Source organism: Thunnus maccoyii, chromosome 12, assembly GCF_910596095.1.
Source record: "Thunnus maccoyii chromosome 12, fThuMac1.1, whole genome shotgun sequence".
NCBI classification, from domain to species: Eukaryota; Metazoa; Chordata; class Actinopteri; order Scombriformes; family Scombridae; genus Thunnus; species Thunnus maccoyii.
In genome coordinates this window covers 5,555,835-5,581,205 of record NC_056544.1, presented here as the reverse complement: position 1 = coordinate 5,581,205, position 25,371 = coordinate 5,555,835, and the positions used below count along the sequence as shown (strand labels likewise).

Sequence of the window (25,371 nt, the reverse complement as noted above, 5' to 3'; positions counted from 1 at the left end):
AACTATTTCAAACAAGCTTCAAGCACCACATATGAAAGCCATTAGCGATGACAGCAGTAAACACATCACTCACACATATAAGCTCAGTCGAGAGAATGCTCGAAAATACCAAAAATATAAAACATGACAAAATAGTTTCGAAATAATTTATTCAGTTGTATAAATACCTGTCTTAAGGAGATAAAGGCCTGGATGAGCACAAATTTCCTCCAGTTAAACAGCAGCAGAACTGAAACTCTGCTTACTGGCACTCAACACCACATTCAGTCATCCCTCATCTCAGCTTTGACAGGACATCCCCCTTTTCCTCCTCAGTCACTCATCTGAATAGTAGGCTTGACCCTCAGCTGACTTTTGATGACTATATAACACATCTATGCAAAACCTCTTTCTAGCATTTCAAAAAAAATCCTCAAACTCTGTCCCTCACTAACGCTGTCAGATGCAGAAAACTTGTCCATGCCTTCATCTCTTCAAGACTGGACTACTGCGATGAGCTCTTCACAGGGATCCCTGGCAGGAGCGTCTAGAAGCTCCAGTACATTCAGAAAAGCGCTGCCAGGATCCTGATGAGAGTGCGAAAGCATAAACATATAACAACAATTCTGTTTTCATTGCACTGGCTTCCTGTCTCCTTCAGGATTGATGCAAAGTCCTGCTACTCACATACAAATCCATCAACAGATATGCACCTCCCTACCTACAGGAACTGATCACACTACAAGCCTCCACCCGCACCATCAGGTCTGTCAGCTGCTTGCTCCTCTGGGCTCTGAGTACTAAGCTCTGTACCATAGGGGGGGGGGTGCATCATGCTTATGAAACAACCTTCCTAACCATCTGAGGGCAGCACAGACCCTAGACTCTTTTAAAAACCTCTCTATTCAGGAAGGCTTTCTCATCTTACTATTTTCTTAGTTATTAATACCTCTCTCACTCAGTTATCATAAAATAGGTAGGTCTTGATGGTTTTTATCAAATCCTGTCAAAGTGTCAAACTCAACACCACTCCACAGAAACTAACAGCAGTCGGCCTTAAAGTTACAACGCAGCTGAGATGTTTTTAAGCTACACTATGTTAAGAGTAATTCCACTGCTACTTTGAAAGAGCTAAATCGGATTCTGTGAGGTTATCTAGCAAGAAACAAAAAGATAATCCAGTTGCAGATCAATGTCGTAAGTTATATGAGAATCAAACATGTCAAATCTCATTTTGTTCAAATAGTAACAGAGATATCAGCACAGAGAGGAGTTTCGTGATATTTCCATAATTCATTGGTCTTCCTGTATTTCCATACAATACCTCAGTTTCTACACTCAAATGAACTGATGATACGCTTGACAGAATGAATTCAAGTCATATTTATTAAAACTGGTTTCTCCCAATCTGGAAAAAAAAAAAACCCTCAAAAAAAACAACAACAACAAAAAAAAAAAAAACACAAAAACTACACATAAAGAGGGAAAACAAGATTGACAAACAATGGGGAGGGGAGAGGGAGGGGGGGTTAAAAGCTTTATGTGAAGACATCATTTTTGTCATTTACTCTTGTGCTTTGGCCTTTAAAAGGGAAATGCATCACACTAGTAGAGTTTGGCTGGATTGTACCCTCAGGAGCAACAGCTTAATTAAAAAAAAAAAAAAGGTACAAGATTTGATTTGACCTAAAACCACAAAGAGGTGTTCTATTGTAGCTGATATAACTTTACTGAAAAGAAACAAAAATGCTTTCTAAAGTCTCTTGTTCCGTTTTGTGCCCAGGCTAGGTCCTCAGTTTTTTTTTGCTGTAAAATGACAGCACATCTTCTCCTTCTACACTGATGTACTGGTCCAAAGTCTTTTCTTGCTGTCCAAAATTTGTAGCTCATTAAAATAAGACAGTTTCCGTTTATTCAGCTTTTCCCGGCGGTGTCGGCGTCCTGGTTCAGCAGGCAGCCTGGCCTCTCCGTGCATCAGACTGATCCTCAACCAAACAAAGAGAGGCTGATGGTAGTTCTCATCACACAAAGAAGATCCGGTGGGCCTTCAGACGAGTTCGAGTACCTGCGCGCAGAGAAAAGACATGTTGATGTTATCTAGAAGGATGTTAAAAGTCCAAAAATAAGTGAAGACACAAAGCTGTGTACATCTGCTTATATGGTTTCATGAAAATTCACAAATAGGCTTTTAGAGCGTCTCTCAACCTGAGCGGAGCTATTTATGAAAAGATTTCAGATACTGTGTCCAGTGTTATATGAGTCACTGTTACGGAGCGTGCAATGAAGGTGAAATGCATTTTGGGCTTTTTGTACACACGCATCCAAAAATGACTGTTTCCATCAGAACTCTGATCTGTGTATGACCACCAATAGCTCTGAGAGGCATTACATCTGTGTTATGGATGTGCCTCCACAGAAAAACATGCTTTTGTCTTAGAGCTGAAAGTATTAGTTGATTGATTGAAACTCATTGGCCTTGTTTAATCAAGTTTCATTTTTTGAGCAAAACGTCCCACATTCCAAGTTTGCACCTTCCCAAATGTGAGGATTTTATGGCTTCTCTTTGTTTTAAACTAAATATCTGGGTTTTGGACTGTTGATCAGACAAAACAAGACATTTCAAGATGCCACTTTTGGCTGTGGGAAATGTTTGGACTATTTTAAGACAAAGAGATTAATTGATTAATCCAGAGAACAATCAGCAGATTAATTGATATTGTATGGAAAACTGTAGGACACATTGTGGGGCAACAATACCATAGAGGTGCAAATAATTATTTTTTTTATTATTGATTCATCTTCCAAATATTTCTTCTTTCATTATTATCACCCAGAGCCTAAGGTGACATTAAAATTGCTTGTTCATTGAAGCATCTAGAACATAAATATATTTTGTCTATTATCTCATAGGACAAAGAAAAGCAGCAAATCCTCACATTTTAGAAGTGAATGTTTGAAATTTTCTGTGAAAAAAGACTTAAAATAACTGATAAATTATTACATTACTGTAGTTGCCAATTAAAATCATTTTCTGTCAATCAAATAAATCCCCTGACTAGACAGGATGCTTTCACTGTAGTTTATGACATGTGAAGCAACAGGCTTGTGGTTATTAGCATGTTTTTGTAAGTGTCAAAACACAAACCTTGATTGTTCCTTGACTGTTTGCAGCAATCAGTACATTTGACTCCTGAAAAAAAGCATAACACAGTGCATGTTACTTCATGGATATTTAATTACCTTCAGGACAATATTAGAATAAAAAATGTGAATGTGACAATAATGAAAAAAGGACTCTACTGTGAAAAAAATATTTGCTCAATTCCTTCTCCTAAACTGGAACATACTAAAGAGAATTGAATTGACCTTTTCCACGGCTCAAACACATTTTCAACTTAACAATAGATGGTGTGCATTACTCTGACATGATATGTTTTGTAAAAGCAGAGAGGAATAACTAACCGGCTGGTCTAATATTCCCAAAACCGTAAAAATAATGAGATGAACTCACTCCATCAGGCAGGGCCCTCCAGCAGACAGCACTGACAAACTCGTTGGTGTCGTCTTCCTTTTTGTCCTTGTCCAGGACGCTCTTCACTGTGTCAAACTTGAACGTTAAAAGTGTCTTGGAAAGTCCTTTGTAGTATAGGTACAGGGAATTGTTCTCACTGCCTGTATACACACACACACACACACACACACACACAGACAGGTGATGTATTATTGACATTAACATCGTGTTTAGATTGGTATTTGTACAGTTACAGGGATCTGCAAGCTGTTGTTACTGCCAGTGGTATTGTCTCCCTGTGTGGCTGAACAAATATCAATGAAATACTGCATTACAGATTAATTTTCAACATGGCCGATATCCTCTAGGTTTTATTCAAAGTAAAGGCTTACCACAGGCAACATAGTCTCCATTGGAGGCCAGGCCTACAAAGTTCTTCTCGTTGATGTGACCCTTGAAGGAGCGCAGGCAGTGAGGTTTGTTGACATTCCATAGTTTCAGCTGACTGTCTGTCGACCTGTCATGTAAAGAGTTTTAACACAGAAGTGTCGGGCGTTTAGGTGAATCTGGGTATTTTTTATGAAAATCAGCATATGTATCTTTGCCAGCTCATGCAACAGCTTATAAGCACTCAGTTAATGATGTAATCAGGGTTCAAAATTGGAGATAAATGTACATGACACATCCAAATATATGTATAATAAAACTGAAGAAAACAAACAAAAAAAAAAACTGTGAAACCCCGCTGTAAATAAAACTAAGATGACTTACGCAGAAACGATTTCTTCTCCGTTGACAAACTTGGCGTAGGACACAGCTTTCCTGTGGCCTTTGAACACCATGATTGGCTGTTTAGTGTTGCGCAGATCGTAGTAGTGGACACAATGGTCTGTGAACAAAAGGAAAAAAAACAGTCCTGAAGACGTTGTTTGTATTCAGATGGAGGTGGTTGGGGGTGTTGACTGTAAGGTTACTTGGTTAGGTGTCTTCTAGAACGATCCATCGTTCAATTCAGGTTAGGCTTTTTTTTTTGGTTCTGGGTTTTATTACAACTACAATTTGGAATATCAAGAACACTATGAAGGTAGATTAACTTTATAAATTAACTTCATATAAATTAACTAAGTTAACAAAAATAAATAAATACATTTTGCCATGGACCAGTCTACATATTAACTAAGTAAACAAAATTACTGTCAATTACTTTATTTAGCTGACCTGCAGAGGGTACCAGGCCTTCATTGGAAGCATTAGAGAGAGGCTTTTATTTCTAATTTCCTCTGTTTGATAAGTATATTTGCTCATATTTTAGTACAGAGCCTCTTTGTTTTCTGATCTGCGTCCATTTGCTCTGTTAGTTTTTTGTTAATGCGTCACCGGTAATTATGGTAATACGCACCAGAGACTTCCGCCAGCCGAGACAGCTAACCTCAGGTTAGTCCTCTCCTAGCTTGAATGGGGATGAAATAATTTAATCGTGCGGATCTTCTAGACTTTCCAAATGTTATTGGACTGAATGGATCAAATTCTGACAGTGAAATGAGTCATTTCATGGGTGTTGTGTGGGTTTTGATACATTAGTAACGTAATGACAACAGCGGTGGCTGCAGGTTGGGGGGGGCCACACGGAGGACGGAACCCTGTCGCAAGACCGTGGACATTTGTGTCGCAGTTTTGATCTCAGTTTCAGAACTGTTACACCCTAAGTGTCCTCCATAACTTCTAACAATGTTAGGTCATATCAGTGCCATATCCAGCAACAACCGAGGCAGGTAGCCAAAGGGAAATGGTGGCGCAAAGTCTTTTGTTGACGCTTTCTAAAATATGTTTTTCTAACAAGTTATGTGCTGCTGGCTTTAAGTCCAGAGTCTGAATTTTACTCCTGACAGTAAACCAAGGAGGGGTTTCCTTTTCCAGGCTTAGAGGACTTGGACCTCAGAGACACAGAGAATGGGGTAAATAAGCCAGGGCAATTCACCGCTGGATAACACAGAGCTCTGTTCATCCAATGTTCGTTACTCAAAGGACTGTTTCTGTTTACAACAAAATATTTCTAATTCTTATATCTCCTTTGGGAAAGTAATAAATGAAGATTTCAGAAGTTTGTCTGGACCACCGGAGTCTGTGTGACCACAGAAGAAATTTAGTTGTCTACCAGGAGAAAGTGCAGTGGTGTAAGGTGTTTGTACCCTGTCAGAGCACAACAATAATGTTACATCCCAATGGGAAAAGACGTTTATCTGCCTGTGATTTTGAAGGAGACAGCTGGCAGCACTGACCAAATTCTCATGTTATTTACTATGGACTTTTGAACTTGGATGTATAAAAAAACCTGAACTGGATGTAAGGCCCAGGTAAAACTATTATTATCCTGCAACCTATGTATTGCTGAATCTAAATCTGCTGATACACCCTGTTAGACAAAGAAAACAAAAAAAATCTAATACTCAAAACCTAAATCTAATACTCATCTTACCTGCACAGCCAAACGCCAGATGATACCTGGATGTTGGACTGAACTTAACACAGCAGACATTGGCCTTGGCCTCAATACTGGCCACTGAGTTGTCAAGATTGGTTGACCATAACTTCACTGAAAAACAAACATGAGAGCATTTCATGACGGTTAAAAGAAAGGTGTAATAGAAACTGGAAAGTGGGAACATGATTTCAGACAGACTCAGTTACCTTTAGCATCATCAGAACCGGAGGCTAAGAGTTTGGGGTCCATCAGATTGAAGTCGACACTCCAACACCTTTTTTCGTGTTCCTGAAAAGAAAGCAACAGAAACCTTAAAAAGGTCATCATGAAAACAGTATTGATGAAATGGATTTTTTAAACCAAGCGATCCATTTGGTCAAACACGGAGTTTACCAGTATTGACAACGCTCTAGGACCTGGGTATCATTACCTGGTAGACTTTGGACCTGTGGCCGGTGAATCCATCCCACAGGATGACGGTACCCTCATAGTCACTGCTTGCCAGAAGGTTCTTGTGATAACTGCTCCAGCTGATACAGCTACAGTAAACAAGTTTGGAATCACTTTCATTATAACATTTACACTACTCACATTCTTAAAAACGTCATTAGTTCATTTTTGGCTTTTACCTGATTTTGGAATTGCAGGTCATTTCGTTGACAGGGTAGTGGATGTCCACTGCATCCTGGATCACGGTGCCATACTCAAACACCTTGATTTTCTTGGTCACACCAGCGATGGCAAAGTAGTCACAGTCACGGTCAAACTCAATACTAAAACACAGGTGAGAATACAGTCACTGAAAAAGAGTAGACTGAACAAGAATAAAACATTTCTATGCATTTTCCACTTTATAGTAGGTAACACACTGAACATATGGACTGTGATACCAATGTTGTGCTACTGAAAAGTAAACAAAGTAAAACATATATGAAACTACCATTGGGCTAGGGGCATTTTTAAGCACATATGGGAGAAACCATTAGATTAAACTGCACAATATGACATAATTAGAATCTGTACGGCAGTGACAAAACAGATTCACTAAGACTTGTGTTCCTTGTTTAAGACAATATGTATATTTAAGAAAATATGAATTTCGACTTTGGTCTGACATATAACATATTGACTTTGTTATTTTCTGCTGTGCAGCTGCATAACAAACATACAGTATACTGCAGTTGTTATAGAGGATAAGTCATAAACAGGTCAGACCATCCACATAGCCTGACCTGTTTCATTAAACAAGTCACACATTTCTGTTCACTTATTTATGGAGAACATCATTTCCATAACTTCACCATGTGACATCAGGCTTCAGAATCATGTTAATTACACAGCGAGGCATTAAAGATTGATGCTGCAAGGTGTATAAGACACACCTGGAGACAATACTGGAGCCGTTGTAGAGGTCACTAGCGTAGGAGAGGGTGGCCAGCGGCCGCACAGAGTTGTAGCGGGTGAACTTGGACAGACACTCCATGAAGTCATCGAGCTGGTTCAAGTTCCTGCCTTCATCTGAAAACACCAGACATGCACTTTAAATTCTGTTCAGAAGAAGCAATGGGGACAAAAACTAACTGCATGTTATTGACAAAGAGAGGAAAAACATTAGCAAGCTGAATGATGAAGAAGTTTTGGCTTACTTAACATCAATAAATTCTCATCACATTGACATAATAACCAAACACAAAGACCATTTATACTGTGTGCCACATGTCAGATTTCCCTGGAAGCCCGCCAGCTTGCTTTGCAACACAAAACAGAATAATGGTGCATTCTTTCAATGCTAAGAGCTGAGACTTGTCATCAGAAACATCAAGAGCAGTGACGTTTGTGGTAAATGTGGCTGTCATTTTAGGAAATAATACTGGGGTGTGGCAGACACTATCATCAATCCACTCATCTCCTAAAGTCAATATCCTGCTTCTTCAGATGACTGGTGTACGACATCAGAACAACAGATATTTATCTGACAGCAGATGTTCGTAGTCTGGTTGCTGTGGTACTGTCAACAACCACAAATGAAGGACACTGATGGTATTATTGTAGGATCGCTACCTGTGATGCGTGACATTTTGTTGGAGAAGTAGCACTGCTCCAGATCGTCGAAATGAGCCGTCAGCCGTTTCCTCCTTGACGCCAGAGTGCTGTTGTACCAGGTCTGTCTTTTTCCCTGTTTGAGAGTACAGTCAAGTTATCTAACAGAACATCACTAACTCAGTGCTAAACTCATACTAACATTTACACTGTAAAAACTCATTTATAGGGTTAGGGTTTAGGGGTTAGGGTTATGAGACTGTAACTGATTTTTCTAAGTATATGCCTACATTCAATAGGCCCTGCTTTTTTTTAGTGATTCCACACTATGTGTCAAAAACATGTATATGTATATATATTTGTTTTAAAAGGAATTGAAGTTTTTTTTCCTTTCATTTCATAGTCAGTGGTCTGCATCCACATAATTTTAGGGACTACAAAACATTTTCAATCAAACAAGAACATGAAAATAACAGGAATGACTTTCAAACAAGGTTACAAATAAATAAAAAACAGCAGCTGCGTTTTTATGACTGACCTGGGCTGTTCCACCAAATCCTGGAGGTTGGCTGTAGTCTGGTGGCTCCATAATACTACTACAGCTACTCAACAAACAAACAAACAAACAAACAGAGTTGTTTTTAAGTACATGAAATGTGATAGTGTACTGACTTTGTTATGTCCTGCTGAGTAGCTTCACAATAAACAGTATACTGCCGTTGTTATTGAAGATAACAAGCAAAACATTTCAATCAGTAAGCACAAATCTCTGCTGGGAACTAGTTTCTATTTTTGTAAAAGAAAAATAAAAAAAAGAAGCTGAATGATGTTTGTACAGTGATGTATGATAGAGATAATTAGTTAGAGGCCAGTTGTACCTGGGTGCTGGTGAGGGAGCCTCTACATTAGGCACCGTACACTCTGCCTCCATCATTGGAGAGTACAGCCCGCTCATTTCCTGGAAAAATATACAGGAATAACATGTTTGGCTGTCTAGATGAAGACAATATAAAACAACTTCATAATCATGTGCACTGCTCCTTTATGTTTTCTATGAGAACATGCTGAGAATTAGAGTTTGGTAACACATCTTCAGACTATGTCAGGGGGGGAGTTACTTTACCTCAACACGCTTAATGTCCTCTTCAAGAAAGTTAAGCTCTTTCTGTAGTTGCTCCAGTTGCTGTTGACAAAGACACAAACAGATAAATAATCCTGCATGTGGTCTTTTTTTACACTTAAAACTTTGTTTTATTTGTACAACGTTGAGTTTTCTTCAACAGAAGAAGCTCTGTCTGAAAAATGTGGACATTATATATATAAAACAACAGTACCTCTCTCTTGTTTCTCCTGGCCTCTTTAAGAAACTCCATGAGGATCTGTCTCTGAGCTGCTTGGGATTCCTAGTGGAGAGACGGACATCATTCATAATCTCACACAACTACAAGCGAAGCCGCAGATTACCTTTGCTTATCCGTTGAAAAGATAATAAAAAATAATATAAAAATGTTAAGACCTCAATGGGAAACACATGACGAACAGTAAAGCTCTGGTCCCTCTAGGTTAATCTTGTTTTTTCAACATTGTTGTTTTTGCTCAGAAAAACAAAATGATGTGGAAAAGTTTGTACATATTCTTAGATTCACATCACATACACACACACGTCTTCATCAAGTGTACTTCCACTCAAACTAAAACCTTGTGCAGAAAAAGGGCAAGAACATTTGGAGTCATTTAATAAAACCTTAATATACGTGGGCACATGAAAAACAACTGACACCTGAGAATACCCATCTCAGTCTTCTTCTATGCAAAATGAGCCACAGATCATTGTATGCTATTTGACTAAACTACAGGAAACAATCCCAAACCCAAGGGTTTATAGGGTGTTAAAAGTTGAATGTTGACAACTGTGGCCAGAGGTTTCTCATGCTTCAAATGCCTAGCATAACAAAATTTACCAAGGGCAGGAAGTTAAGTCAAATTTTGGACTAACGCTCATATTTGGCAACCTCTTTATGTGGTCTAAACTAACACAAACAGCAGTCAAAGTAAACTACAACAAAAACTCCAGATATTTCCTTTAAGTAGCTTGAGGGCGAAATACTTGATGAAAGCCCAACACAAAACACAGGATCGGAACCTGCTATCACTCCCAAACTGTGTGATAAAAACTAAAAGTGGACAACTAACATGTAAGTTAAAGGTTTCTGAAGTGATTATAAGTTTACATCTGTAGCATTTGTATAATACAGGAGTAATACAGTCCAATATTTCCAATTAAGATCTGCTGACAAACACAGAAAATACTGATTTTATCTGTATCAATTATATATGTGACTACATCTGTAACTGACATGGTCAAAAAACATACTGACTGGTCCTTTAAGTTGCAAACTCTGTAAAAACAAAACCAAAAAAAAGGTGTGCATTTGGTTAGAAAGTATGAATTTGATGCAACCATCAAATTTTATCTCTAAATAAAGATCTAAAATTGATAGCTGACATTTGATCAAGTAGAAGAAGTGAGCGCTAACAAAAATATATCAGAAAATGTTCTTTGAAACAAGACTAGGTCATAACCTGGTATATGGCTGGACTGTGTATGTAATGTTTGAAGATATACGCATAGATCTCTGTCTTTAAATGTAATATAAAGATGCTAACTTATTCAAGAATTCCATTTTATGAATGTAAAATTTGGCTAAAATAACGAGCAAATGACATTGTTCATTGCTGTGAAATTAAGATGTGTTGAATATTGATAATAAATCTTCTTCTTTCAGTAAAATTTCCTTACCAAAATATTTAAGATCCAACTGAAAATCAGCCAAAAGCACACATGTTCTAGTGTTTCACCATGTAATTACAAAGAACATTTGTCTTCTATATTAGTAATGAACATGATAATCAATGTGATATATCATACTGTATAATACCAGTTGACAGTGTGTTAATTACAGTACTATGCTCAATTGGGGAGACAGGAACACTATATTTCTCTATAAAACCTTAATATGAATACAGAAGCACTTCACAATTAAATAGCTGTTTTACAAGCAAAATGTTGTTAAACCAATTTTCAGAAAGTAATGATTTGTTTTCTGTACATGATGTTAACGTTATTCCATTTGTGAGGAGAATATTTGTGCCTGTATAGAAGGGACCAGCTCCAACTTGCCTATGAAAGTTGGAGTTTGATAGGAAGTTTACTGACAGCATAAGGAAACATTATTAAAAAAATAAGACCACCTACTTTATTTTTTAAACAGTTTGGGATAATATTCCACATGCTATCTGGATCTTTTAGAAATCTTTTGATCCAGTTCATTTTGATAATATGGTTGAATGAGGAAAAGTCCAAAATGTTAAGACCTTCTGTTAGAGACATAGAGAAAACCTCCTTTTTACCTTGTGTGGCTTATTTTTCCAAAGAAAAGTTAAAACGCTTTGCTAAACAAGAGCTTTTGTGTTTGGTGAGGAAAAGACATAAGAGACTCTTGTTTTTGTATAATGGGCTGCTGGAGCGGCCCACATAGCGACCGGCCCACCGGGATTTCTCCCGTGCTCCCGATGGCCAGTCTGCCTTGGGATGACAACAGACGTTGACTGGTCATCTCAGGAGTGGAGCTGCTGGCTGTTTGCACCCGGCCAGCGGCTCCTCACATCATCCCAAAACATGGGAGCAAATTTCCAAATGGTGTTATTGGATAAACTGACCACATAGTGGGAATCTAAACGGTTGCATTCTCACCTGAAAAATATTAAAACTTAATAAAGCGACATATTAACAGCCCTACAACAACATTTACAACAGCTTCAGGCCTGCCTCACAATCTCCGCCATCAAAACCATTTGGTGCGAAATGCATTCTGGGATACTTGGCTGTCCCACTTCAGCCAACCAATGGTGTAACTCCGTCACTCATTCAGTCAGTCAGTGACTCAGTGACAGACAGACATTCGGGGTTTGTAGGGCTGGCCCCGCTGTTGCGGTCCAGCCAAAAAATTAAAAGCAGCTGCTAAATTCAGTCAATGAGCCAGATGAACTATTCCACCAGGCAGATGAACAGAACCAGGATCAGTAATGCAGTAGATAGTGTGGTCAATCAGAAATTTGACCTGGCCTCTTTGCATAAATACAAAAGGGAGAACTGTGCGGAATAAAAGCTTGGAAGCAGCGACATAACAGCTGATAAAACATCTATTGGCAGTTCAGAAAACGTTGATTGTCAGAGTCATTTCTGTTACAACCCGTATAAGAAAAATTGAGTAACTGAATATCGCATTGTTGTGAATTCTCAAGTGTCTCACTTCACAGGCATCAAAGAGTGAACCTCACGAAGTGGGACTGCACATGGGGACATGGACAATCCCGCAGGCGTTACATCAATGCTTAGCGTTTTTTTTCACTGACCAGTACAGTGCAGCCTCGTGAAGAGAGCACATCTGTGTGCTGTACTCCTCCTTCAATTTGACCAATATAAACCAGTAAAGAAATCCTGCTACCGTTGTGGTGTTCCAGGACACTAGCTTTAAGTTTGTCTTTATGCCCTCGCAAAGTCATTCTCATGCTTCACCCGAGCTGTTGAGGTAGTAGCTCTGACGGAGGCTGCTGCTGCTGCTCTACGGATGAAAATAAGCCTGCCGTCTATAAACTGTGGTTTTAAACAATCCAGTGGAACACCATCAATGTTTCCCTAATAAACACCTTATTTCTAGCCTGAGTGCTTTCCAAAACTAAAGCTCAGACAAGCTCGTGTTTCTTGTGTAACCACTTGGAGTCAGGTTTTGATTACAAGAGGGGGGTTCATGTTAATGGGCCTCATTCACTAATATGTGCGTAGAAATGAAATGACTTTGAGCACAAAATAAGCGTGGACTCAAAATTATCGTCGGATTCATGACATGTGCACACTGGTCCATTTTGTTCTTAATTTTGTTCTGAATCAGAATCATTCTAGATTGACAGGCGCATCCCCGCTATTGATCATTTCCATACTACCACACCCCCATTTCTCTATATAAGGAAAGCTGTGTTGGAGGGCCATGATGGTAAAAATGTAGAAAAAATTTGCTGCTAGTGAAATGCAAACAACAGTTTCAGAAGTAGATGGTAGACAACCGTTTGGAGCCTGATTGTGAATCCTGTATACAGTCTGCATGCCTGTTGCACTATTACCTCACAGTACGTCCGTAACTAAATAAATAGATCTCTACGGCTGCACCAGGTGTGCATCATGTTTGGTGGCTGTGCTGTAGTGAAAGCAGAGCGTCTCTCACTGTGTCACTACTGCTCTGTCAGACTGTGAGGACAGTGAACAGGCTGCTGGGTAACCAGCTACAAATATCAAATCTGATGGCAAAATTAATCGCTGTCATATTCCAATATGGAAATTCTGATATATAAGCTACTGTCATCTAAAAGTGGAAACAGGACAATTTTAATATATTAATAACTTCATTACATTTATAATGATGATTTATGGATAACGTCTTAGCTATTGATTTTATAATTAGTGAATAAAATGTGTATTAGTAGCAATTTCACACTTTAAATCTTGTTTAATTAGGCCCAATCATGTTTTGAATAATTGTGGTTCTAATAAACTGTTTACATTGAATAAATATTGAGCATATCATTTTATTAAGACTGTTTATGATTTGTGTGTAACATGGTCTAAGGCAGTTGTAAATTTGTTCGCAGAGTAAGAACAAATTCAGGTAAGAACATATGGATGAATCCTGGATTTGTGCTTAAAACGTTTGTACGCACGGTTAAAGCATAGATGTGTGCGTACGCACTGTTTGTGAACGAGGCCCAGTGTGAGCAGATCACAGGTACTGAATGATCTGAATACTCCTGTACTGAGGGCAGATTCAACAGGCCTGTGATCATTTCATACCTTTACGCTGCTTTCTGAGAAGACTTTTGAAATGGCAGGAAGAGAGACAACAGGCTTCTGTTGCCTGAAGGTTTGATGAATGGCTATGATGAAGAAAGGGGTCAAGAACTGTCTACAAGCCAATATGTCATTCAAAACATGATCATGAGCATAAGCAAAGAGAAAAATGTTGATAAATTGCACCAGGTGAGCCAAGGAGCAAGAATCTGACAAAAACATATGTTGGATTTTGCAGACAAACACACAGGTACCGATCTATCTGCAACAGGTTATCAATCTAATACTAGTGTGTGCACCTGTTACTATGACAGCCACTCAAAGAGATACTGCATGTGTGCGTGTGTGTGTGTGAAGGAGGGAGAAATATAACGATAAGCATGTGTGTCCCAGAGAGAAGCTGAAGATGGTGTGCAGCTCCCTCTGGAACGCCATACTGAGTGTTTGCAATTCAAAAGCAGATGCTCGGTGCAATTTCTCCTCACATGTGATGCAACTCAGTTTCAAAACAAAAACTCGATGCCTTCTATCGCTCTGAGAGAGTGCTGATGGGACAGATCATAAGTCAACAGGATAGACTGTGGTACCCACTTCTCTTTTCCTGTGACTTGTTTTCATTTCACACAGATTGCCAAAAACAAGTAAAAAAAAGGGGATGTTTCATATTCTCGGAGTAAGGTTTTACTGCATGTACACAGTAATTGTCAGTGTGATCCAGGAAACACACATTGTATTTGTAAGTATTACAGAATAATACCACTCAATTCTTGACTCTTTCCACACAGCCTCAAGCATCTCTTTGCAGAAAAACAGGGTACCGCACGTATAATATGGTACAACTGCAAATCCCAGATACGCCATCGCTCATGCACTCACATTTAAAAGGACCGTATCAGCTGGGAGAGCGACTGCTAAACCACTTCCTCACACTGTATAAAAGCTGGTATGATGCATGCAGTCATGCTGAGAAAACTCCCATAATCATGTACCTACAGAGAGATGACAAAAACACTGACCCTGTCATCCTTCCACAACTAAATGGGGAGGCTTATAAAACTGTTTTGATGATTTAAATATTTCATAATAATGAATAAATATTGTCTAGATATGTGGTTATCCTGCGGAGAGTCGCATGGAGCCTGCAAACAGACAAAAATGCTTCCTGATGTCAGTTCTGATCACTGATCCACTGTGCCGCCTGTTTTTCAGTGTAAAGAATTCATCTGTCATAATCATATGATCTCTTCATCAAATCCTCTCTGACATTTTTTATGGTCTCACTTGAATTTCATGCATGGTTAACCCCCGATTAGTCTATGTGTGAATCTTGACTCTGTGTTTTTCTCCTTTAACATAGAACAACAGCTTATGAGTCATCTGTGACTCATTATAACTTCATACCTTTTACCATCAAATATTGCCAAACGCAACGTGAGCTTTGAACAGCCAAAGTGCAAGAAACGGCCGAGAGCAAACAGAATGAAATGCATGTCCGATCACTCTTAGACCTGTACTTACCGCCTCCAGCTGCTTCTTCTTCTGAACCAGCAGCTCCAGCATCAGGTTGACATTTGCAAGGTCCAAGTTCTCTTGATCAGGACTCAACACGTCCTGGAAGACCTGCCACCTGGACCCATTCTGCAGGGTCAGAGACACCGATTAGCTAGAAGAACTTTTCCAATAATGTGAGAATGAAAATCAGTGTATGTGTGTATGAGATAGAAAACAACTGTGTGTAACAGACTTACAGGATGATCTAATTTTAGTCTCTTCTCCTCCGACCTTTGTTTCTGTTTAAGGATCAGTTCATTCACTGGGAAATAGTGAGATGAGGTGGGGTAGGTGGTGGGGAGGGAGGTAAATGACATGAGGTAGAAAAGCTCAATAAGTAAATGTCAGAAACAAGAGCAAACTGTGACTTAAACAGAGGAGCAGCAAGTAGTTGCTTCATGATATACTGCGGTAAAAAAAAAAAAAAAAAATCAGATAAAATAATGATACCGCTTCCAGTTTCATTACCATGATAGCGAGATTATGTGCTTTCAAAAACTCATACAGGATGCTTTTATTGCAGTTTATCACCGGAATCTGTGCTGTTCAGGATGTGAGAACATAAACTGAGCCATCTATACTTGATGTTTATGTGTAACATGTGTTCTTGTTTTCTGGATTTTTAATCTTTTATTTACTTTTCAATCCACTGAGATTCCAGTTAAGCCTTTTACAAGCTTAGTAAACTTCACTTCAAAAGTAGTTAATGTTTAAAACCTCTTTCTGCAACTTTAATATGGGATTTGAGCAGAATAACATTAAATGCTTGATCAAATATTTCTCACTAGTAGTATTACATCACGGGCCTTGTTCACACCTGGTGTTAACATGCGTCTTGGGTGATCCGATCACAAGCCGACAGCTCTGAGTACGTCTGCTCGCGCCTAGCATTAGAATGCATCTCCACATGATCGACCACTTCCTGTTTCATGTTCATGCAAATAAACATGTACGTCGTTTCCATTTGCGAAGACCAAACGCGTTGTTGTTTCTAAGTTTGCAAAGACCTTGGCACACGGGCAAAATCTAAACTCATCGAAGCAAATCAAGAGTGTTTCGTGTGTACTCCGCAAGAATCCGTTTAACCTGTTGTTGTTGCTTCTTCTTGTTTCGCATTTTAGTACGACGCTGTTGGCAGTCGCGGATGAGTATGTACTTCCGCTTACACAGAGTACGTCGGTTGAGTAGGCAGTCCTTCAACGTGGCCCGCGACACATTCGCGTACACACTGCTAAAAGAAAAGAATGTGGACAAACGGAGCCCAGGCCACCTCCAAATGTGGTCTGAGCAATCGGTTCTCAATGTGTTTTGGGTGCATTCATACCTGTACTTAGCGCTGTCCACTTGTGATCACCCAAGATGCATTGTAATGCCAGGTGTGAACAGGGCCGACCCTCATTTCCATTCAATTCCATTTCACTAAATATTAATATATTCAATTTTCCTCTTAATTTATCATAGTAGTAGCATCAAAATGTCAACAAAACAATTCAAATTATTTGACTCTTAAATCATTATGTATTATAGTGCAATGGAGGTGCACCAAGCAACTAACATGCAATTATATGTTTGTGGGCTCAGCACTGTGAAAACATTTTCATTTCATAATTGTTTTCTGATCATCTGGAAAAAACATAAAAATACACAGAGAAACACTTCATAGTGTATATAAATCCCACTTCAACCTTTTAAACACTTACCAAGAAAGTTTGGGTAAAGCTGATCCACATTATCAACAATATAGTTACACTTGGGACATCTGTTGCTATCCTCCAGGCTCTGGCGGATACACTTGAAGCTGCAGGAGGGAGAACACAGGTTTGTGTTAAACTACACAGAATTAAGCTTTGTGTTTTTACAGAGAAAAAAGGTGTGAATAACTGAAATAGAGCTATGAAAGAGCTACCAGCTATTAAGGTGGACGTGTACACATGCACACACCCCCTTTACTCATCCGCCCATGCATGTTGAATTTTGCATCAACAGACACAAATGCTCAAATATTTTGCAGTGGGTGAAACAAGTGATGTAAAGACTGACTCAGGTTTGTTGTAGAGGCTTTAAAACTTGCTGAGGTGTAGAAATACCAGTAGGTCTGTTTAGAGTTTGAGGAAGGTAAAATTATGTGGCAAGTAACATACATTGTTGTTTGTGACTATCTTAAATGTAAGAGACCAGTTTTCTACACTTTGCTGTAAAATGCCTTTAAAACAGCTCATCGGGTGTGTCATTGCTCTTAGCTTCAAAACATTTGCTGTGTAAACAACTACAACCCAACACTTACCAAAAGCTGTGCCCACACTTAGTCATGTGTGCCTCTTCTATCATTTCGAAGCAAATCGGACTGAAAAAGTAAAACACAAAACACTGTTAAATGAGTTCCAAAATTCAACTTCCAAACTTCTGCAACAAATATTTTACAGCAGCATTTGAACGTAAGGTACACTTTGCAGAAGTAAGTCTTCCGCTGTCACTCCAGAAAAAAAAACTAACCACACAAAATCGTTGCTTTTATCTTCGTATGAATTTAAGAGGCCGTTGCAAAGGGGGGCTTGGTGGAGGGACTTCTTCCTGCTGCCTGAGGACGCAGAGGGTCTGCTCAGCGAGGCGAACCCACCCCGGGGCGACGGCACGGCGGCCAAAGTTGGCACCGACAAGCCGCCCTCGCCGACTGCTGCCAGGGTCCGGGAGGGCACAACATTTCCAGCACTGTTACCATTACTTGTAACGGCGCTACTCCCACCGCCACCGGTCGTGTTCCCGGTGCCTCCTGTGCTGCTGCTGCTACTTGTGCTGGGCACTGAACTTGCCCCGCCAGCGCTCTGCTGTGACCGGTTGCTTGACATCTTGCAAGGCCGACTAGAAACTCCCCAAAATCCGCTGCGTTTCTGTTCAAAGCATCCGGACAGCACTGCTATTTGGCTACTTTAGCAGGCTGGCTAGCTAGCTGGCTTGCTTATGTGCTAGCATCCTGGGAGAAAGCAGCAGTGGCCAAACATCCAGCGTATATAAAGTCTCCTGTTGGTGTCTGCCTCGTTTCTGTCACTGACGGGCTATTTAAAAAGTACTGCAATATAAAAGGGAAAAGACACGAACATTGAAACGGACAATAAAAAAAATCACAACTGCGTTGTCCAGGAGATTAGCCGGCTAGCAACTGTTAGCTACAGAGAGGAATCTCTTGAGTTTCCTCGATTACCCAGGTACCCAGTGTCCGCCCGGCTTTCAAACACCTCCCTCTAGCGAGGAGGAGTTTAACTGCGCTCATGGAAATATCCACACAGCAATAACTGTGGTTAAATAAGTAGTTTCCAACCTGGGATCGGGACCCCCACAAAGGGTCGCTGGATTAATATAAGAGGTCGCGAGATGATTGGGCAGGATAGGACAACAGAAAAAAAAAACATATCGAACACACAAAATGTATTTTTCAAGCTTTACACTAATTTTTGATTTATTTATTGTGAATTACTGTAGTTTATCTCCTCAAGCCTCTAAAAAACTATGAGTCTGATACACAATGCAACTTGTGAGGAGGCGTCCCAGGTAGACTTTGCTTTATTTTAAGGGGTCACAAGCCAAAAAGGTTGGGAACCACTGTTCAAAATCACCATAACAGGTTGTAAATGTTTCTGCCCAAATGTATTATTTCATTATTTTCAGAATGCATATGTGCTTACACTGAGTGAACAGAAAGATAGAAGCTCCTAAATATATTTAATTCAACAAATTTTTAAAAAAATCCTCTAATAAAAACTACCTTTGTGAAATTGAGTAATTTTAATAACAATATGTCTATGGCAATAGGCTGTAGTTTGTGGTGTCGCACTGTAATCCATTATATTGTGCAGTCATTTTAATATAGCTATAAGTAGACCTCTGAGCTTCATACTGCATCTGCATCCGATACTGTTAGAAGCTCAGAAAAAGCAAGGGGACCTTTCAGTTAAGACTATTTTTTCACAGATACATCCAATCCAATACGCCACCTCAAAACACAGCCTGCAGACATAAAATTGAGTCAACACACAAGGTAAATAAAATAGTAGTCTCAACAAAAACAATTCAAGTCCAGCATTTATAGCAGGGCTGATGTTTTGCACCTTTGCAATAGGTGTTTCTATTTTTCTGGCCACTCTGTGCAACAGCTAGCAGCTCTCAAGGTTCACCTGCTGTTTGAAATTCATCCTAATTATGATTTTAGACCAAAACCACTTTGTTGTCCATGTTAGTTTTCTTTCAATTTGGCCTTGTGCATGATATGATATCATGAAGAAAAAAGAAAAATAAATAATAATAATAATAATAATAATAATAATAATAATAATAATAATAATAATAATAATATATCATTTTAAAAAGGATAGTATGATAATTCTTTCTCTTTGCAATGAAATCCTCATTTAAAACTCAGAATAAACAACAACAGCAACAGCCATAATAAATCTATAAATCTACATACTTCTGTGGAATCTGATCAAAATCAAGTTGAGCCTTTCCATCAGTTTTGTTGTATGTAATCAATATCCAGTATTAATAAAAGGCCAACATATCAGCAAACTGATAAAACACCAGAATATAAAAAAGATGTATAGCTCCATAGCCTCAGAAATACCATAAAAATCATGAAATGCTGATTTATAGAAGGATAATATACAAATATCAACATTAAAAATGATTAGGAGTATTATTATTATTATAATGATTTCAGTCTAACATAGAAATATAGATTGTTTCCTCATGTTTGTCTTTTTTAATTTGAGATCATATTGCCTTTACATCAAAAACAAGCAGGTAGGTCACATCCCCAAAGTGCAGCCAGCGACGGAGCCAAGAAAAACAGTGTCTTGTCATTCAAGCATCCACCTGCAGCTTTGCAAATAAAACCTAAGGAGCATTAACGTATTCACGCTCACAGTTTATCCAGCCTGCTACTTGCTTTTCCATTTTTACCTCCACGTGAGCAAATAAGGGGTCCTCCATGTAGGCACGCACAACATGGATTTTCCCCAGTGTTTTTGTTTGTGGAAGAAGTTTATATGTACCATTATGGAGCACAGTTAGGATGTGAAATAAGGTTTTCAGCAAGAGGAAAATTACTGGATACATCGAAGAGTAAATTCTCTGAAAAGGACCACCATGTCAAATGTCTTCCTCTGTGCTGCTTAGCATAGGTCAGTCAAGCTGGGGAAAGATGGGCTTCATTTACTGTGTGACTCAAAAGAAAGAACGGAAAGTCGGTGTGCTAATAGGGATACTCAATATTTATGTGATATTTTGGCTAATTGCATTAAATATATGCAGCAGTGTGAAAAATGTGAATCATACAATATTTTTTAAAGCTAAGAATTGGGAATTTTGTGTTTTTTTCCCCCTACATTTTGACACAGATAAAATACTTTTTAGATTATTAAATTCAGCTGTTGGGTTTTATAGAGATGACACAGTGCAGAGTGATGGGAGATATACCAAACAAAAGAAAGAGACAGATGAAACATTAAAACAATAAAAAAAAAAGTTGCATGCATACAACGCCAGATTGTCAGTATCAATTTTTGCTGGTTATGTGAAGCTTTTAAAAGCTCCGCACATGCAACAACTGATTCTGAATAAAGATCCTTTGAGCAAAGCACCTGCAGTACTGTATATACATCATGTTGCATCTGTCCCTCTCAGCACCCGACGCCCCCCTTCTATTTTATATCAGTGGTGGTGAAAAGCTTGCCTATTTTCTTTATCCCCTTTTCTTCTTTCTTCCCCTCCTCATTTGTCCTGCACATCAGCCTGGATTTTCTCCTATTGGGTCCCCCTCTTTTGCATGAGGGACCGGGTTGTGTGTATGTGTGTTTGGGAAATGTGTGTGCCGGTGAAGGTGGTGGGGTGGGGCTGGAGGGTCGGCAGTGTTGGTGCATCGTAGGTTATAGCGAGTGGCGGAGAGGTAAGAGAGAAAAGAGTGAGTGACGGAGAAAATAACAATGGTGTGTGGAGAAATGAATGAGTGAGCAAAAGCGTCTGTGTGTGTGTGTTTGTGTGTGTGCGTGTGTGAAAGAGAGAGAGAGAGGGGAGACAGAGAGCGGGCCTCAGGGTCAGTGGGGTCAAGACCGACAAGCTCAGATGAAGGATAATCTGTGGAGGTCCCTTACAGTGGGGGGTGAGGCCCTGGTGGGGCACGCCCATTCAGACTCTCTCTCTCACACACACACACACACACACATACACACACTCTACCACACACTGCACAACCCTCTGTCGCTCTCTTCCTCTTCTGTCTCTACTCCTTCATCCTCCCTTTCCCTCCCTTTTTTGTTGCTTTCTCTGAAACCCACCCCTCCTATTTCTCTTGTTTCTTTTTTTCCAACACAGTTGCAGCTGGATTTCAAAGAGCACTTCGCCAGCAGAAAAAGCTGAATGTTTAGCAGGCAGATCCCTCAGTCAGGCAGGCTGGGATTGTGGAATTCCTGCCTCCCACTCTTTAGGAACCGTTTTTTGCCCCTTCGGGGGCCCCTGCCATAGCTGCCAGCGGCCTCTTCCTCCATCTCCATCTCCAGCTTGGAGCCAGGGCCCTGTTTGCAAATTGAGCCTGACAAAAAATAGTGGGGTCTGTGGGAGAGGAAGGGGCGACATTTCAGAAGGTGTGGAACAGCAACAGCTGCCTATAATAGCCACTTTTTTTTTTTTTTTTAAATCATCACGTAGAAGAGGTGGTGGATAAATAATGACTGAATACATCTATGAAAGAGCAAACAAACATTTCGATGGATAAAATCTTTATTGAGGTAATTTGTCTGCATGTCATAATTGTAAACACAATGGCACAAATCAATCCTGCACAAGGATCTGGTGGTAAAACCAAAAAGTCTACAAACAGCTGACAGTATATAGTGGCTATAAAGTTTTATAGCATTTTGAAGATCAGTATAGATTTTGTTTGCAGTGTCTGGAAACATCTCAGTAAGTACACCTGTCTTTTGAGTTAGGAGGGCCTGCACAAGTTGCCAAAAGCGATTTTTCCATTTGCAAGATATCTTTCATGTGTCAAAATATTCAACTATATATGATAAGCTGCAAATATACACAGTTTTGGCAGAAAGGAAGAAAAGATCAGGACATTCCGCAACACTTAAAATGCATGTTTTCGACACATAAAAACTGTATAATACTGGAATTAGTGCAAAAACTGTGTGTGGGATATTACCGAAGGAAGATTCACTTACATTGTGCTCTGAGGAGTCACCTCTTCTGCTGGCTAAGCAGGAATGAAGGGAAAAATTCTTCCAGTAGTATCAGTCTGTTCAGTCAAAATTTGGAGGATGTGGCCATGAGGGACCAAACAGGTTGTAACAAATTGTGAGCTGTGGATGTAACATTTGCCCCAGAATGTATGGAAACACAGACACACAACTTTAATGGGAAAAACAGTATAATATCCTAAGAAGGAAAGTTCATTTTTGATCTTGGAAAAAGTAGTTTGCTAAAAAAAAACCCAAAAAACAAGACAGAACAAACCTAACTCAAGGGCCACTTACTAGCTTTTTTTCCCAGAGCTTTCAACTGCATCTAGCAGTCACAAACTTTGAACAAAAACTCTGATGCAATTTAAAGCTCTAGTAATTTGTTCCCCCTACAAACAGCATAATATTCCTTTGATATCTTAAAGAGAGTAGTGTAATGCATCTCACATCCAATAATATGGTTAAATCATGATATTTAATGTTGTACCATTATTATATGATATTTCTCTGTATATTTCTCCTTATATCCCCCCTGCTTTCATTCCTTCCTCTCACCTGATGCGTCCTCCCCCTGTTTTTTCAGCCCTGGCTCGGCCCACACGAACACAAGCAGATAGCATATTTGGAAGATAAAAAGCTCGCAAAAACTCTTTTCATGTGCAAGACAGATGTTGGGCCTGTCTGTGTTGTACTACTGAAGGAAACCAGAGAATGTTGGACCCTGTCTCCCAAGAAAAACGACACAATAGGTCGTAATGTCAGTCGGCAAAAATGACCCGTAGTTACAATTGAGTGACAGACACCATCTAGTGGCCATAGCAATTATGACCTGGAGAAGTGGCGCAGTTCAGATGACCTCAATATAAGGTGAGGAGGCGGGTTCATGCTCAGCCTTGCAGCCAGTTTTTCCCAGTGGTCACTCACGGTATTGCAGCAAAAAATCCCCCTGCGGCCCAAAAAGGATTTCCCCATAGACCACCATTGTAAAAGAGACAAAACTGTTGACAGGACACCTCGAACTACAAACAAGGTCAATTATGACTTTCACTGTTATAAATTTGTGATCCACGGAGGTTTTATATATGTAAAACTTTCCTTGAGCCGAAAAAAGCCATTTAAAAATCTGTGACGTCATCACAATGTAAAGTCTATGGGCCGAGCGGGAACTTGCGGGCGGGGCCAGCGGGGGAAACACCACTACACATATTCAGTGGGCCGCACAATGCAGAAGCAAACCCGGAAGCTATTAACTTTTTTTGATGTATGCACCAGCCGAGCAGTTCTTATTGGACTGAATGGGCGCCATTTTTGGTCCGATATCCAGCTCTTATAATAGATCCATTGGCGGGATGGTGGATGGCTAGATAGATAGATAGATAGATAGATAGATGGCAAAAAGTGGACTTAGCTGCAGAGACCGCTGTTTGCCTCCCATTTTCAACTGCGAGTGTTACCCTGCCAACCACAATTTGGGACAGTTTTTTTTAAAAACTGTAACTACAATTGTCATGGTGTTTACTGTTGCCATGACGACAAAGGTTGCCCAACTTTAACGAGGTAGTAACTTTAATGGCATTTTAACCCAAACCATGATCTTGTGGTTTTTGTGCTTAAACCTAACCAGACCTTAACCACAGCGTTGTGACACCATAAAACATCATTATGTTTTTTAACAGTGATTTAACAAATGATGTCGTCCTGCAGATTACCGCCGATAGAGGCGCCTGATTGAAAAACGCTCCTATGTGTCGTTCTGGAACGCATGGGCAAACAACCTATGTGGTCGTTTAATGTGGAGGACTTATTGGACCAAATGAGTGAGTGAGATAGATAGATAGATCAAGAGAAGAGGCAGGGAGGGAGAGAGTAAGAAGAAGAGGAAAAAGAAAAAAGGGGGCTGGGGGTGGTGATGGAGATGAAGGGGGAAGGGGGGTACTCAAACCTCATCTCCTTCACTTTGTGTGTGTGTGAGAGAGAAAGGAAGAAAGAGAGTGGAAGACATCAAACACACTTATGTTACTGCAGCAGTCCCGCCCCTCCAGCCCTCAGCTCAGCCACTTCCACCATCATTCATCCACTGCCGGGCTGACAGGAGAGTCTCCCATTAATAAGAGTAACTAAGTACATTTACACAAGTACTGCACTTAAACTGTGAGATATTTGTACTTGTGTATATCTATTTGATATCACATATTCCACCATGTTTATATTGTGCTCATAAAATGCAATTAGATTTAACTATCAAACTGTAAATATAAAATTCTTTAAAGTGGCTCCAACTTGGCCAACTACAACAGTAAAATACTGCTTACACATAAATGCATCAATACAAATAATCCAGTAATATAATATAATATAATATAATATAATATAATATAATATAATATAATATAATATAATATAATATAATATAATATAATAATTTAACACTCACAGGGGCCATTTTCTGCATAACTTTTTTAAATACTTACATTACTTACAATTTTGCTTTACAACATTTTGCAGTGGTGGAGGAAGTACTCGATTCTTTACTTCCATAACAAGTAAGTAAAAGTCAACGTAAATACATTAGCAAAATATGCTTAAAATATAAAAAGTAAAAGTACTTGTAATTCAGAAAAATGGCCCCTGTGAATGTTACAATATTATAAATGATATTATTGGATTATTATTA

General features: G+C 39.4%; 1 protein-coding gene across 1 annotated transcript; it reads right to left on the bottom strand.

Annotated features, from left to right (window-relative positions):
• Positions 1-1,347: 1,347 nt before the first annotated feature.
• cop1 (COP1 E3 ubiquitin ligase) lies at positions 1,348-19,181 on the bottom strand. The gene is made up of 20 exons (XM_042429388.1): positions 17,959-19,181; positions 17,750-17,809; positions 17,166-17,263; positions 15,663-15,727; positions 15,433-15,552; positions 9,347-9,415; positions 9,136-9,195; positions 8,891-8,970; positions 8,551-8,614; positions 8,034-8,148; positions 7,355-7,490; positions 6,602-6,745; positions 6,403-6,511; positions 6,179-6,260; positions 5,967-6,083; positions 4,262-4,379; positions 3,883-4,007; positions 3,491-3,651; positions 3,125-3,169; positions 1,348-2,044 (listed from the first exon to the last, which is right to left on the bottom strand). The coding sequence occupies exons 1-20, from the start codon at positions 18,309-18,311 to the stop codon at positions 2,027-2,029; spliced, it is 2,139 nt and encodes a 712-aa protein (XP_042285322.1). The 5' UTR covers positions 18,312-19,181; the 3' UTR covers positions 1,348-2,026.
• Between the last annotated feature and the right edge of the window lie 6,190 nt (positions 19,182-25,371).

What these genes read in the sequence shown, in the direction of transcription:
- cop1 (XM_042429388.1), bottom strand. Translation starts at nt 18,311, where the DNA reads ATGTCAAGCAACCGGTCACAGCAGAGCGCTGGCGGGGCAAGTTCAGTG. An exon ending in AAAAGCAACGATTTTGTGTG is followed by an intron (nt 17,810 to 17,958) that starts GTTAGTTTTTTT and finishes TTACTTTTTCAG; the next exon opens with TCCGATTTGCTTCGAAATGA. An exon ending in GACTAAAATTAGATCATCCT is followed by an intron (nt 15,553 to 15,662) that starts GTAAGTCTGTTA and finishes CTGACCCTGCAG; the next exon opens with AATGGGTCCAGGTGGCAGGT.